Source organism: Somniosus microcephalus, chromosome 2, assembly GCF_052327205.1.
Source record: "Somniosus microcephalus isolate GS21.2 chromosome 2, FLI_Smic_1.0, whole genome shotgun sequence".
Lineage (NCBI taxonomy): Eukaryota > Metazoa > Chordata > Chondrichthyes > Squaliformes > Somniosidae > Somniosus > Somniosus microcephalus.
This window is the reverse complement of record NC_140988.1, coordinates 47758178-47771953: the sequence shown is the minus strand read 5'-3', so window position 1 is coordinate 47771953 and position 13776 is coordinate 47758178. Positions and strand designations below refer to the sequence as shown.

At 47.6% G+C, this 13776-nt stretch overlaps 1 protein-coding gene across 1 annotated transcript in view; it reads left to right on the top strand.

The window, feature by feature from the left end:
- The window catches only part of LOC147122704 (uncharacterized), a 204719-nt gene that overhangs the window by 107095 nt on the left and 83848 nt on the right, over window positions 1-13776 (top strand). The window contains 1 exon segment of the mRNA XM_086009485.1: window positions 405-467. Coding sequence (XP_085865611.1) covers window positions 405-467 — 63 coding nt within the window.

The window sequence follows — 13776 nt, the reverse complement described above, 5'->3', positions numbered from 1 at the left end:
AAATTAATACGAAATTGAAAACTTTGTTAGGCACTTAAGCGTAGTGATACATTACCTGCATAGTAGGCGCTTAAACAGAAATTCTGTTGCTTGGCTAAAGTGATGTGTATGAGGTATGTAGGATGCCAACATTGAAAGTGTCAAAATACTGTACTGAGATTTGCATCCCTGTAAACAAGGAATTCTATGGCAGTTATCAGAGCGGGTCAATGCAAGGCAATGCTGCAGACCGTACAGGATTCAAAAAAGCCTGGTTCAGTGGGTGGGTGGGTCTGCCATAGAAAAACTACATGGGTTGGCAAAAAAGACTTGGTCTAAAACAGTAAAAAAAATTCAAGAGGAGCAAATTGTCTTAGCTTACTAGTCAGGTAAATAAAACTGCTATGTGTGTGTTTTTTTTCCAGACCCCGTTGCATTTAGCTGTTCTTAGTGGAGATCTCCTCACAGTCCAGCTGCTATGTGAGCAGGTAAGTTAGAAGGATAGAACAATAACAAGCATTAAAAAAATTAAGGAACTGAGAATCTGACACGAACAAGAGCCAAGAATAGCCTTCCTCAATCAGACCAGACAGTATCACCCAACATATACTATGATATTGAAAATAAATAATTTTTATCAGCTAGTAGTCCAACCATTCTCCCAAGAAAACATTCCAGCAGTTAATGCGGAACTGGGACTGCACTGTGGCATTGTGGACCTGTGGTGTTGCAAAATGCATAGAGGGTTGTGCAATTAAATTGATTCCTGCCTTCATTCAGCACACTCTATAAGTTAGACAGTCCCAGGAAGTCACCATGTTAGAGCTACTTATAGTTTAATTTAAAGCAATATTCCAAGTTAACCTTTCCAGTACCCTTAACAACCTTCCATAAGATCACTTCCCAAATGCCTCCTTTTCAAGCTGAAACGCCCGAGTCTATCCAGTCTTTATAGGAGCAAGAGTAGTCCATTCAGCCCCTTGAGCCTGTTCCATCATTCAGTCAGATCATGGCTGATCTGTACCTCAACTCCATATCCCTTGATAGCTTTATGTAACAAAAATCTATCGATCTCAGCCTTGAAAATTTCAATTGACTCAGCAGCCACAGACTTTTGGGGATGAGAGTTCCAGATTTCCCTTACCCTTTGAGTGAAAAAGCTCTAATTTTAAGATTGTACCCCTTGTTCTGAATTCCCTCACCAGAGGAGGTTGTTTGTCTTTATCCACCCTGTCAAATCCCTTATACGATAGCAAAATACTGCGGATGCTGGAAATCCGAAATAACAACAGGAAACGCTGGAAAAACTCAGCAGGCCAGGCAGCATCGGTGGAGAGAGAAACAGAGTTAACGTTTCAGGTCGATGACCTTTCGTCAGATCTGGAAAAAAAGCAGGAAATGGAAAGCAAGTTTGGGGGCTGGGAAAAGGGGGAGTGGATGAAAGAACAAAAGGGAAGGTCAGTAATAGGATAGAAAGCAGGAGAGATTAAGAGACATTGAGAGACTTATCAAATCCCTTTATCATTTTAAAACCTCAATTAGATAACTCCTTAACCTTCTCAAGGGAATACAGGCAGCTTTTATGCAACTTGTCCTCATACTTTATCACTTTAAGCCCCATTATAATTCTACTGAATCTTCGATGTACCCCTTCCGAGGCCAATATATAATTCCTGAGGCGGAGTTAGTGTTGCCGACTCTGATTGGAGATAATCTTGGAAGATTGATCATGTGACATCTGACATGACGCCTAGTCATGTGACGTCTGAAAATACTGGTTCCGATGCCCACCCCATTTCCCCTCTTCCCCCCACTTGAGCCCCAATCCCCAGTCTAACACCCCAAATTCCCATACCCATTCACCCTCTCTCCCCAACCCCCATTCCCCAGTCTCCCTGACAAGGTCAATCAAGTTAAAATCGCGTGGATTGGCCGCATCGCGATGGAGGCGGGACTACAACCCTGAAAGTTGTAGTCCCGCCTCCTTCCTGACTTCTGAATGAAAATCACCCCCAAGGTATACCACATTATAGGACTTATCATAGTCCATTTGGAGTGGTTAATTAATCAAAGTTAAGGAGGTTGGTTAAGCAACATCTTCTCCTTCTGAATTCATGTTGGCTTGACTAGGTTTCTGTCATTCAGATGATTCTCAAGTATACACCTGATAATCAATTACATTATTTTACATGGAATGGATGTCAGACATAAGAACATAAGAACATAAGAAATAGGAGCAGGAGTAGGCCATTCGAGCCTGCTCCACCATTCAATGAGATCATAGCTGATCTTCTGCCTCAACTCCATTCACCGGCCCTACCCCTTGATGCCCTTACTAGTCAGAAATCTATCGACTTCTGTTTTGAATATACCCAATGACTGAGCCTCCACAGCCCTCTGGGGTAGAGAATTCCAAAGATTCACCACCCTCTGTGTGAAGACATTTCTTCTCACCTCAGTCCTGAATGGCCTACCCTTTATCTTGAGGCTGTGGCCCCTGGTTCTAGACTCCCCAGCCAAGGGGAACATTCTCCTAACATCCATCCTATCAAGCCCTGTAATAATGTTGTATGCTTCAATGAGATCCCCTCTCATTCTTCTGAATTCAAGAGAATACAGGCCTAGTTTACTCAATCTCTTCTCATACGACTTTCGTTGCACTCCCTCTATGGCAAGTATATCCTTCCTTAGGTAAGGAGACCAAAATTGTAATCAGTACTCCAGGTGTGGTCTCACCAAGGCCCTATATAATTGGAGTAAGACTTCTTTACTCCTGTATTCAAATCCTCTTGCAATGAAGGCCAGCATACCATTTGCCTTCCTAATGGCTTGCTGCACCTGCACATTCACTTTCAGTGACTCATGTACAAGGACACCCAGGTCCTTTTGAGCATCTGCATTCCCCAATCTTTCACCATTTAGGAAATACTCTGCCTTTCTGTTTTTTCTACCAAAGTGGATAACTTCACATTTCTCCACATTATATTCCATCTGCCAAGTTCTCACCCACTCAGTGAACCTGTTGAGATCCCCTTGAAGCCTCTTCACATCCTCTTTGGAACTGACACTGCCACCTAGCTTTGTATCAGCAGAAAATTTGGAAATGTTACATTTAGTCACCTCATCCAAATCATTGATATAGATTGTGAATAGCTAGGGCCCAAGCACCGATCCTTGTGGTACCCACTAGTCACAGCCTGCCATCCTGAAAAAGACCCTTTTATCCCTACTCTTTGTTTTCTGTCTGTTAACCAATTCTCAATCCATGCTGGTATATTACCCCCAATTCCATGTGCTCTCATTTTGTTCACCAGCCTCTTGTGTGGGACCTTATCAAAGGCCTTCTGAAAATCCAGATTCATCACATCTACCGGTTCCCCTTTGTCTACTCCACTAGTTACATCCTCAAAGAACTCCAATAGGTTTGTCAAACAGGATTTCCCTTTCATAAATCCATGTTGACTCTGCCCAATCTTACTATTAGTTTCTAAGTGCCCAGTTATTGCATCCTTTATAATAGATTCCAGCATTTTCATAACTACTGATGTGAGGCTAACAGGTCTGTAGTTCCCCATTTTCTCTCTCCCTCCTTTCTTAAATAACAGGGTTACATTTGCTATCCTCCAATCTGCAGGAACCGTTCCAGAATCTATAGAATTTTGGAAGATGACAACCAATGCGTCCACTATTCCAATGGCCACCTCTTTCAAAACCCTAGGATGTAGGTCATCCGGTCCTTGGGATTTATCGACTTTTAGTCCCATTAATTTTGCTAGTACTGTTTTGTAATAATAATAATTTCTTTAAGTTCCTCATTCTCGTCACACCCTTGGTTTTCTCGTATTTCTGGAAGGTTTTTTGTCTTCCTTCATGAAGATAGAAACAAAGTATTTATTTAATTTCTCCACCATTTCCTCATTCCCCATTATAAATTCTCCTGTATCTGACTGTAAAGGACCTACATTTACCTTCGCCAGTCTTTTCCTTTTCACTTACCTATAGAAGCTTTTACAATCCATTTTTATATTTTTCGCTAGTTTGTGCTCATATTCCATTTCCCCTTTCTTTATCAATTTCCTGGGCCCCTTTGCTGATTTCTAAAAAGATCCCAATCCTCAGGCTGACCGCTTTTTCTGGCAACTTTATAAGCTTCCTCCTTTGACTTAATACTAGCTTTAATTTCTTTTGTTAGCCATGGTTGGCTCACTTTTCCTTTTGGGTTTTTATGCCCTAGAGGAATATATGTTTGTTGCAAATTATGCATTATTTCCTTGAATGTTAGCCATTGTATTTCCACCTTTATACCTTTTAGTGTAGTTTCCCAATCTACCATGACCAACTTGTCCCTCATACCCTTGTAGTTTCCTCTGTTTAGATTGAAGACCTTAATTTCAGATTGGACAAAATACTCTCAAACTTAATGTAAAATTCAATCATATTATGATCACTTGTCCCTAAAGGCTCCTTTACCACAAGATTATTGATTAGCCCTTTCTCATTACACAGTACTAGATCCAGAATAGCCTGTTCCCTGGTTGGTTCCTCCACATACTGATCCAGGAAACCATCTCGCATGCATTCCAAGAATTCGTCCTCCACATCATTAGTGGTAATTTGATTTGCCCAGTTAATATGTAGATTAAAGTCCCCCATGATTACCGTATTGCCCTTGTTACATGCTCTTCTAATCTCTTGATTGATGCTGTGCCCTACATTACTGTTTGGTGGCCTATACACAACTCCCACCAATGTTTTCCATCCTTTGCTGTTTCTTAGCTCCACCCAAACTGATTCCAGTTCTACATCTGCCAAGCCAAGATCTTTTATCTCTACCGTACCGATCTCATCCCTTATTAACAACGCTATGCCACCTCCTTTTCCTTTTTGTCTGTCCTTCCTAAATGTTGAGTACCCTGGAACATTCAGTTCCCAGCTTTGGTTACCTGGGCAGGATTTTTTAACTCAGGTGCGGGATGGTTTCGTGTTATCCGCATTTCGTGTTATCCACCCGAATCTAAATGGATGTGGGAGATTGATGCAATTTTAACTTAATTGTCCAATTGATTTCCAACGTGTGGGAACCCTTGGCAAATGGGTTTTTCATGACTGAAAGTCACCTCCGATGATGTCATCATTGCTGCTGCATTTAAGGTCAACAGCAAGCCTTGCTTCTTCTGCAGGCTTCCAAGCTTTCTCCATTTGGTGTAAGAGGGACCTGCAGGAAAGATGACAAGCGGGAGGCCCAGATCAGCTCCTCGTTTCGACGAGGCGGCCCTGCAGGCATTGGTGGATGGGGCTAGGGCCAACAGGGAGGTGATCTTCCCTTCCTCAGGGAGGAAGAGGCCTCCGAAGCAGACTAAGGCAGTGTGGATGCAGGTGGCTGAGGAGGGCAACTCCTTGGGAGTGACACGACGAACCTGGATTCAGTGCCGGAAAAGATTTCATGACCTTCAGCGCACTGGAAAAGTGAGTATGAATTTCCCATCACCCTCAATCTGACCCCCATTACCTTTCCTCACCAGCACTCAGCTTTAGCAATCTCTTCCTCCTCATCCCACTTGACACTGACATCCATGCACCCTTACCCATTACCTATCTCTCTATGCTCACATTTGTAAGGAATTAGCACACGCTAGCGGGGTTGGGGTTATTTGTCTCTGGCCAGCCAGAAGCCTCTGAGCTGCTCCAGGGACCCCCTTGCGGTTTTGAAGCGCTCCCCTATTCCTGAGTTCTGAACGCCGGACTTATTCGGTAGCAATGTAGACAGAAAACAATGTGACTCATGGTTTGGGTGCAAAAGTGACCAGTATTTATTGAAAACAAAAGAAAGAAACAACTTAAAATAATCGATATAGCTCTTATGCCTGGTACAACACTTTTGCTTAAATGCAGTACACTTAGTGCCCACTAGAGGGCTCCCTGCCCAGTACCTTATTTTAAATACAGTACTTTAATATAGACTTTAAAAAATAACTACACAGCGTTCACCACAGCTCTACAGCTTGATGCAACACCCCTTTTAATACTATTTTACATACAGTACTTTAAAACAGCTACTCCTTTTTAATACAGTTTTAAATACCGAATTCAATGTTCACTATAGCACTTCTCTGCTAAGTGCTACACTGTCTTGCTTAAATAGGGGAGGAGAAACGGACACAATGAGGGAAGATTGACTAAAATCACAGTTCTTAACAAAATTCCCTTTAATTCCCACCCCTATACCTATCCTAAGTTGCCTTGTCGAAGGCCAGAAAAATATACGCTCACCACTGGAAATGCCTGCTCCGTGCCCTGTGAACTTAGATCTTCACTGCCCTGAAGTAAGAAACACCCCAGTGTTTTAAAAGTAGACTGCTGGTGTTCTACCTCCTCAGGCAGGCTCCCATGCTGTAGAGGCACACGGAGGCGAGGCCAGAGAGAGAGAGAGCTTCTGGGAAGCTATCTTTTATACCCCCTTTTGGGGCCCGCCCAGATCCGGATGTTTCTGGGCTAAAACAAAAGGGATCCAACTGCCCTATTGTCCAGTAATGGGTTTGGATGAATCACCCATTTATTTTAAACTGTTCCTTTTCTCAGTTTAAATGTCTCTTCAAATTGTCTGTGATTGGCTTTGAATGTGCTTCCATTCATGGGTTTTGAATGGAGCTGTCCTGGTTTAAAAAAACATGTCTTTCTGTGTTTACTATGTAAACAGCTTGGAGGCTAGTGTAAACAAAGCCATTGTCCTGTGGTCAACTGAAACTGCAGTCTCAAGTGGTTACTCCTTTGTGTAGCAGTTTCTGTAAACACATCAATTGTCTATGCAGGGAGGTGAGAACTCCCCTTTGATGGCAGATTGGAACCTTTTTCCACAGACCCAGGCTGCTCTTTCAAGTCCTTTGTCTTCTGCCATGCGGTCTGATGGCCATTTTGATTCCTGGATTTTTTCTTAAAGGTAAATCACCCAGGGATTCTTTAATCAAAAATTAATCTTCAGAGCTGTAAATTATTGCGAAACCTTACAGTCCCCCATCAGATACTAAAACTTGCTTGTAGTATCCTTGCCAAAAGTGAGCAATAATTTCTGAGCCCCCCACAAACAACCTTCCCTTATACTTAACTAAATCTCTCTTTGATCCCCCGACACCTCCATCTCCCCTGCCCAGAGAGAATCGTAGTACGGCAGGCATCTATTGACAGAAAACCAACAATTAATTAAATAATCAAAGCATGGAGGGGTCCTACGCCCCTGCACCACTTATATTCACAATAAGTCAAGCATGGAGGGGTCCTACGCCATTGCACCGCTTGTAACATAATTTTCTTTAAAGGGATTGTCATCCAGCCAAAATGTCTGCTAAAAACTGATGGAAGACAAATGAGCTTCCTTTAACTCCAAACAAGCAGTGAAATAATTAACCAGTTCTGTAAATTCTTAGTCTTGAATTGTATTTCCAGCAGCTGTTTTAAACGTTGTGGGCATCTGTTTCCTGCAGACCCCTTCCTTCATGGACTAGGGGTGCTTCCTCTCTCAAATCCCACGACTCGTTGGTCCCCTGTACTTTCCGGAACTCTGAAAAAGACAAAGAAAAACATCTCACCAGGTCCCCTGGCTTTGGGGAAGTGTAATCAGGTCCCGCGACCTTGATCCACAATACAATTCCGGAACCGTACCACACTCAAAACTTATACACTAATATTAATTGCAATATAAAACAAAATTAACACATTCTACCTTAATATACGTTCTACCTTAATACACATTCTACCTTAAAAAACAAAATTAACCCGTTCTACCTTAACAAAGCTATATACAAATGCCGCCCGTCTCCGGGCGGCCAGCCTAATCCCTGGTTGGGCTGCCACAGGCTGCTCCCTGTGGCATGGCTGGACTGATTCCAGCTTCTGGTCCCTCGCAGCTTATGGCTACTGGTTGGGAACCTCTGTCTTTTGGCCTCTCCCTGACTCGGGAGACCGCCCTACTCCACTGGAAAGTGGGTGACCATACTTTCTTGGGCTGGGGTACCCGAAGAGAGTGTCGCCGGTGGGGCTACCCTGGCGAGCAGACCCTTAGCTCGGGTCACACTCCCTGCTGGCTGGGGACCTCCTCCTTCGGGTCCCTCCCTTCCCAAACCTGGGCTGGGGACAGGCAATCCCTTGCCACCAGCTGCCAGTGGCAGAGAGCCTTCCCCTTCAGGTCTAAAACCTGGCTCAGGCTCCTCCCCAGAGTCCCACAAGAGAGGGGGAATTGCTTGGGCCAAGTGCTGGGGCGCTTTTACAATCCCAGCTGCCTGTTCCCCTGTCCCCTGCTTAAACAAACCGCTGTAGCGGTTCGTGTAGATCACCACTAAATAAGAGAGCTTGACTTCGACGAACTATAAACAAGTTGTTTATTTACAGGAACAGGCGAATTACAGCAGGTAAGATAGCAGGTAAGATGGCTGACTGTAGGAGCACCGTGGTGTAGGTCTTGTCCCAGCGGGGACTCCACAAGGACTGAGTTCGCAGTCCTGTGGGGAGCGTGATGACGTCATCGCGTTTGTGTTGTGACGTCATCACGTTGCTCGCGTTGCTCGCGTTTCCCGCGCTTAGGGCGTCACGTGATGCACGTTGTTGGCCGTTGAGGCCAAAGTCGGGATGCCGGGCTGTGCCGGTGCTTGCCGCGGGAGCGGAAGATTGCGTCGCTGCCATCGGCTGGCTGTGCGTCGCCCCCGTCGGCTGGCCGTTGAGGCCGAAGACGCGAGACCGGGCTGTGCCGGCACACGCACATCACATCGTACGTGACGTGACGTCAGCCTGCTAGGGCATGCCTTAAAGGGGCAATGGCCCCAACAGGTAAGTTAAAAGGGCAACGGCCCCAAAAGGTAAGTTAAAGGGAATTATGTGTCTCAATGTAAGGGACAACCAGTGGTACTGCCACATAGGCCCCCCCAGAATTCGCTTTAACGAAAGTCCAAGGATGAGATGGTCTGACGAGCTGGTGGTCTCGGCGGTCGTGCTGTCTCGGCTTGGTAGGCGAGGTATGAAGATGCTGCTCGTGAGCGGACCCTTACACACGTCGTGGCGAATAAAACGTATCCGTCAGGCGAAGGACCGTGGAGACGTGCGAAACAGCAGGTCTTGTCAGAGTGATGGGCAGGTTGGGCGGACGCGGGCGATGTCTCCGTTGGCTGGTGAGCGAAACTTTCGGGAGGCTGGAACGCACGGAACGGTGCGTGCCATAGTGCTACGACGTGAACACAACGGAGGGTAAAGAGTTGCTGCGTTGATCAGTGATCGGTGAGGCTAGCAACTTTCACATGGCTGATCGTGGCCGCAGGATGCCCGTTGGACCCGTCCTCGATCTGTGCAGCTTTAGTCGACATTTGCGTTTGTTAAAGGGAAAACTGGAGAAAGGGCGGCAACGGTCCAGGTTGTTGTTGCTTTCAGGAGGGGTTAACTCTGCCTGGAGGGCGGCAACACTTGTAACAGTTGTAGATTTAGGAGAAAACAGCCGGGAGGGCGGCACGCTTTTGTTCACGCCGAATCGTGTAGTAGGTAACACAACCAGCAAGCTGAAGGGCTGGTGCGTCGTCGGCGGAGAAGGAGTCATCGGTGTTCACGAGGGATGGGTTCTCGTGGTTCACGAGGGATGGGTCCTCGTGCGCGAGGAGTGCGTCCTCGTGTTTTGCGGGGGTGAGTCCTCGTGGTATCCCCGCGGGGCGCGCTCCAATCTTGTGGGCCCGAACATGCTGTACCCCGCGCTTGGAGAGATGTATACTTGCTGTTGCTTTGGACGTAGAGGTGGACGATCCGTGTGGCGGTAGAAGAGTCGAATACGGAGACCGTGAGCACGTGCGTGGTCTGTGCCGCATCGATGTTCTCGGTGAACAGGGCTTCTACCTGCATAAAGCACGAGGGAGACCGTGGCTCCCTGGATTACGGTAGTGACAGCAGAACGGCTGATGCTTACATAGCGTGCTTCGTTTGTGAAAGACGTTCACAAACCCACCAATTGTAGTGCTGGTGGATGACAGTTGCCGTTGGTCGTGCTCTACCTCTGTGAGATTCTTTGTGAAAAACGGGCTCACCTCCAAGCTGCGCTTCCTTTGCGAAGACATTCGCAAAGACGGGGTCGCTTTTGGTGGAATCGGTGTTAGGCGGTTGCTGTTCCGTGGTTGTTCGTCGGTTGTGCGTTGGTCGTCTTGAGTGAAGACGAGGTTCAGGCGCGCGTTGCTACCGTGAAAATCGTTCACGGATACGGGTTCACCAATTGTAGCGTTGTAATTGATGAGCTCCCGTACTCACGTCGTTGGGTCACCAATGTAGCGGTTCGTGTAGATCGCCACTAAATAAGAGAGCTTGACTTCGACGAGCTATAAACAAGTTGTTTATTTACAGGAACAGGCGAATTACAGCAGGTAAGATAGCAGGTAAGATGGCTGACTGTAGGAGCACCGTGGTGTAGGTCTTGTCCCAGCGGGGACTCCACGAGGACTGAGTTCGCAGTCCTGTGGGGAGCGTGATGACGTCATCGCGTTTGTGTTGTGACATCATCACGTTGCTCGCATTTCCCGCACTTAGGGCGTCACGTGATGCGCGTCGTTGGCCGTTGAGGCCGAAGTCGGGATGCCGGGCTGTGCCGGTGCTTGCCGCGGGAGCGGAAGATTGCGTCGCTGCCGTCGGCTGGCTGTGCGTCGTTCCCGTCGGCTGGCCGTTGAGGCCGAAGACGCTAGGCCGGGCTGTGCCGGCGCACGCACATCACGTCGTACGTGACGTGACGTCAGCATGCTAGGGCACGCGTTAAAGGGGCAATGGCCCCAACAGGTAAGTTAAAAGGGCAACGGCCCCAAAAGGTAAGTTAAAGGGAATTATGTGTCTCAATGTAAGGGACAACCAGTGGTACCGCCACACCGCATTGTTTGATATAACTGGCTGCCTGCCAGTAATCCTGTTCAAAATCATGAATGGCTCCTCCCCTCACACAAGCCACAGTGCCTTCCTGTGAACTTGGACCTGCTGTGGTCTGGGGATTACTATTCTCAGGTTCACTCCCGTTGCCTGTTTCCCTGTGGGTCTCATTAAGCTAAATGGGACCTTGTTAGACCGGGGTGAATGGGTCAGGTCCTCTGAGTGGACCACCGTGCTGGAGGCTCCAGTCTCCACCGAATATCTCCCCTGCACCATCTCCTCCCCCATCTCAACATAGGGCCTGCTCCCCTCAGCATTTTTGCGGGGACACAGGCCAACAGGCTGCACTGGCTCTAGTCATTGCTAGCCATGGTGTGGAGATGCCGGAGTTGGACTGGGGTGGACAAATGTAAGAAATCACACAACACCAGTTTATAGTCCAACAGCTTTATTTGAAATCACAAGCTTTCGGAGCGCTGCTCCTTCTTCAGGTGAAGTGGAGAAATGCATAAAGACACAGCTTATATAGTCAGAGAATCATGTCAGATGTTTACAGGTAACCTTTCCAACTGCCATTTATCACACCTCGGCAGAGAGATAATCACAGCAGTCAAAGGTGTGAATGGTGTCCAAACAGGTCAGTCAGGGAAACATTACATCAAAGAACAATGAGGTGGGGTCACAAGGGGTCAAATATTGCAGATGCTGGGGTCTGTATGAAAAACAAAAAAACAGACAAAAAACATTTTTTTTGGCTGGAAATCACAGCAGGTCCAGCCGCATCTGTGTAGAGAGAACAAGCCAATGTCGACTCGAGTCTGGATGACCCTGCATCAGGTGGGGTTACATGTAGCGTGACATGAACCCAAGATCTCGGTTAAGGCCGTCCTCATGGGTGCGGAACTTGGCTATCAGTTTCTGCTCGATTTGCTTGTGATTTCAAATAAAGCTGTTGGACTATAACCTGGTGTTGTGTGATTTCTTACACTAGTCATTGCTGGGAGTGAGGTGGGACAGACGGAGTCAAAGCACCGGTGGTGGCTGCTATTTTTCCCTGGTTGGTCAGAAGAGACCGTAGGGACTGTAAAAATGACTCAATTGCTGCGGGAGGGAGGTCTGGCCCTGCCTTTTGGGCTGGGGCTGTGGGATCCTTTCCCTTGTCCTACCAAGGATTTTTACAGTCTTTTCTCCAGTGACCATCTTTCCCACACCCATAGCAATTTAACCTAGCCTGGGAGGGCCAGTTCCCCTCCTGGTGCCACTCTTTCTTACTCTGGCTCCCAGGTTTAACCTCATGGGCTCTTCCCTTGGGTTGGGGAGCCTCGATACCCCTCATGTTCCTGAAGGCTACCATGAGCCGGTGGATCACTGCTTCTTCAGTGGTCTGGGGGTTTCGGGGGTCAAACCAAGCCATGACCTGGGCTTGGATCTGGGTTAGGCTGTTTGTCATGAGACACCAGAGCCAGTGAGTCAATTGGACTGGGTCCAGTGCTGCCCGCCCTGGCATTCCCGGGCATGCGCTCCAGTAGACTGGCCACAACCTGTCTGCGAACGCCTGCGGGGACTCCCCTGGGAGCTGCACTGTTCTTTCCACCCGAGCAAATGGGCTACCATCATTGAGTCCCATGGCCTCCAATACCTCATTCTTGAGACCCTCATAATCCCTCTGCCCCCTCTTGCACTCACCAGATAGAGACTGGAGGAGATCACCTGCGAGGGAAAACAGCAGCATTTTTGCTTGCTCTGCCTCATCGCAGTCATTTACACAAGCTGCTTGCTCTATCTCCCTGAAGGGCAGAGAGGGGTCTCCCTTTTAGTGAGCTTGGGGACGTGGCTAACCATGTCCCTGAGCTGGTGGGTGCCATACGGCACCAGAAACTGATTCTGGATATCCCCTGGGTCATCTTCATCAGCTGGTGTACCGTGTATCCGTTGTCGGAGTGGGTACACTGGTCCTGGTCCCGGCCTACCTAGCGGGGCCTGCTGTGCTTCCTCTACCTTCCCATCCTCCACCCCACTTTGCTGCCAGAGCTCCCAAAAGCTCGGAGCCATGGGTGGCGGTCGTGGGACCTCTGACTCCCTGACCAACCTTTGCCTGGGTGTTGCCTGTGGGACTGTTTTAATTGGGTTGCCAGTAAAATCCGGCTGACCTGCCTTCAGTCTGATCAGACATATCATCCCCTTTGCTCTTTTTAAAGCCATACTCAGGTTTTCTATCTCTGCTCTACAGGGGCCATGATCTGCTTCCTCAAACCCTTGCTCGCAGGCCAGCTTATATGCTGCCTTTACTTCCCTAACCTCCTCCTCCTGCTCTTTTAATTCTTGTATGATGCGAGCGTTCTTCTCCCACACCCTCATTTCATTGTTCTTGGCCTCTGCAACTAGGCACTTCAGGTACTCTGACTCATGCCTCGTGTGGCTTTTGCCCTCACTAAACTGAACTACCAGGTGTTCTACCTTGGCCTGGTATTCCTCAACCTCCCTTTCCCTATCCCAACTCTCTGCCCTGGCTTCCCTAAGCCTGCAGGTGACTTCCCCAAGCCTGCGGGAACCTAACCACAGACAAACTAGTGGGATAAAAAGGAAACCAATAATGCTGCTCTTTCCAGACCCAAACCACTGTCTGCCACATCGCACACCATTGCCGACGGTCCTGCCATGGTCGCCATTTTGTAAGGAATTAGCACACATGCTAGTGGGGCTGGAGTTATTTGTTTCTGGCCAGTCAGAAGCCTGTGAGCTGCTCCAGGGAACCCCGTGCAGTTTCGAAGCCCTCCCCTATTCTTGAGTTCTGACCGCCAGACTTATTCAGTAGCGATGAGACAGAAAACAACGTGACTTGTGGTTTGGGTGCAAAAGAGACCAGTATTTATTGAAAACAAAAGAAAGAAACAACTTAAAATAATCGATATAGCTCTTATGCCT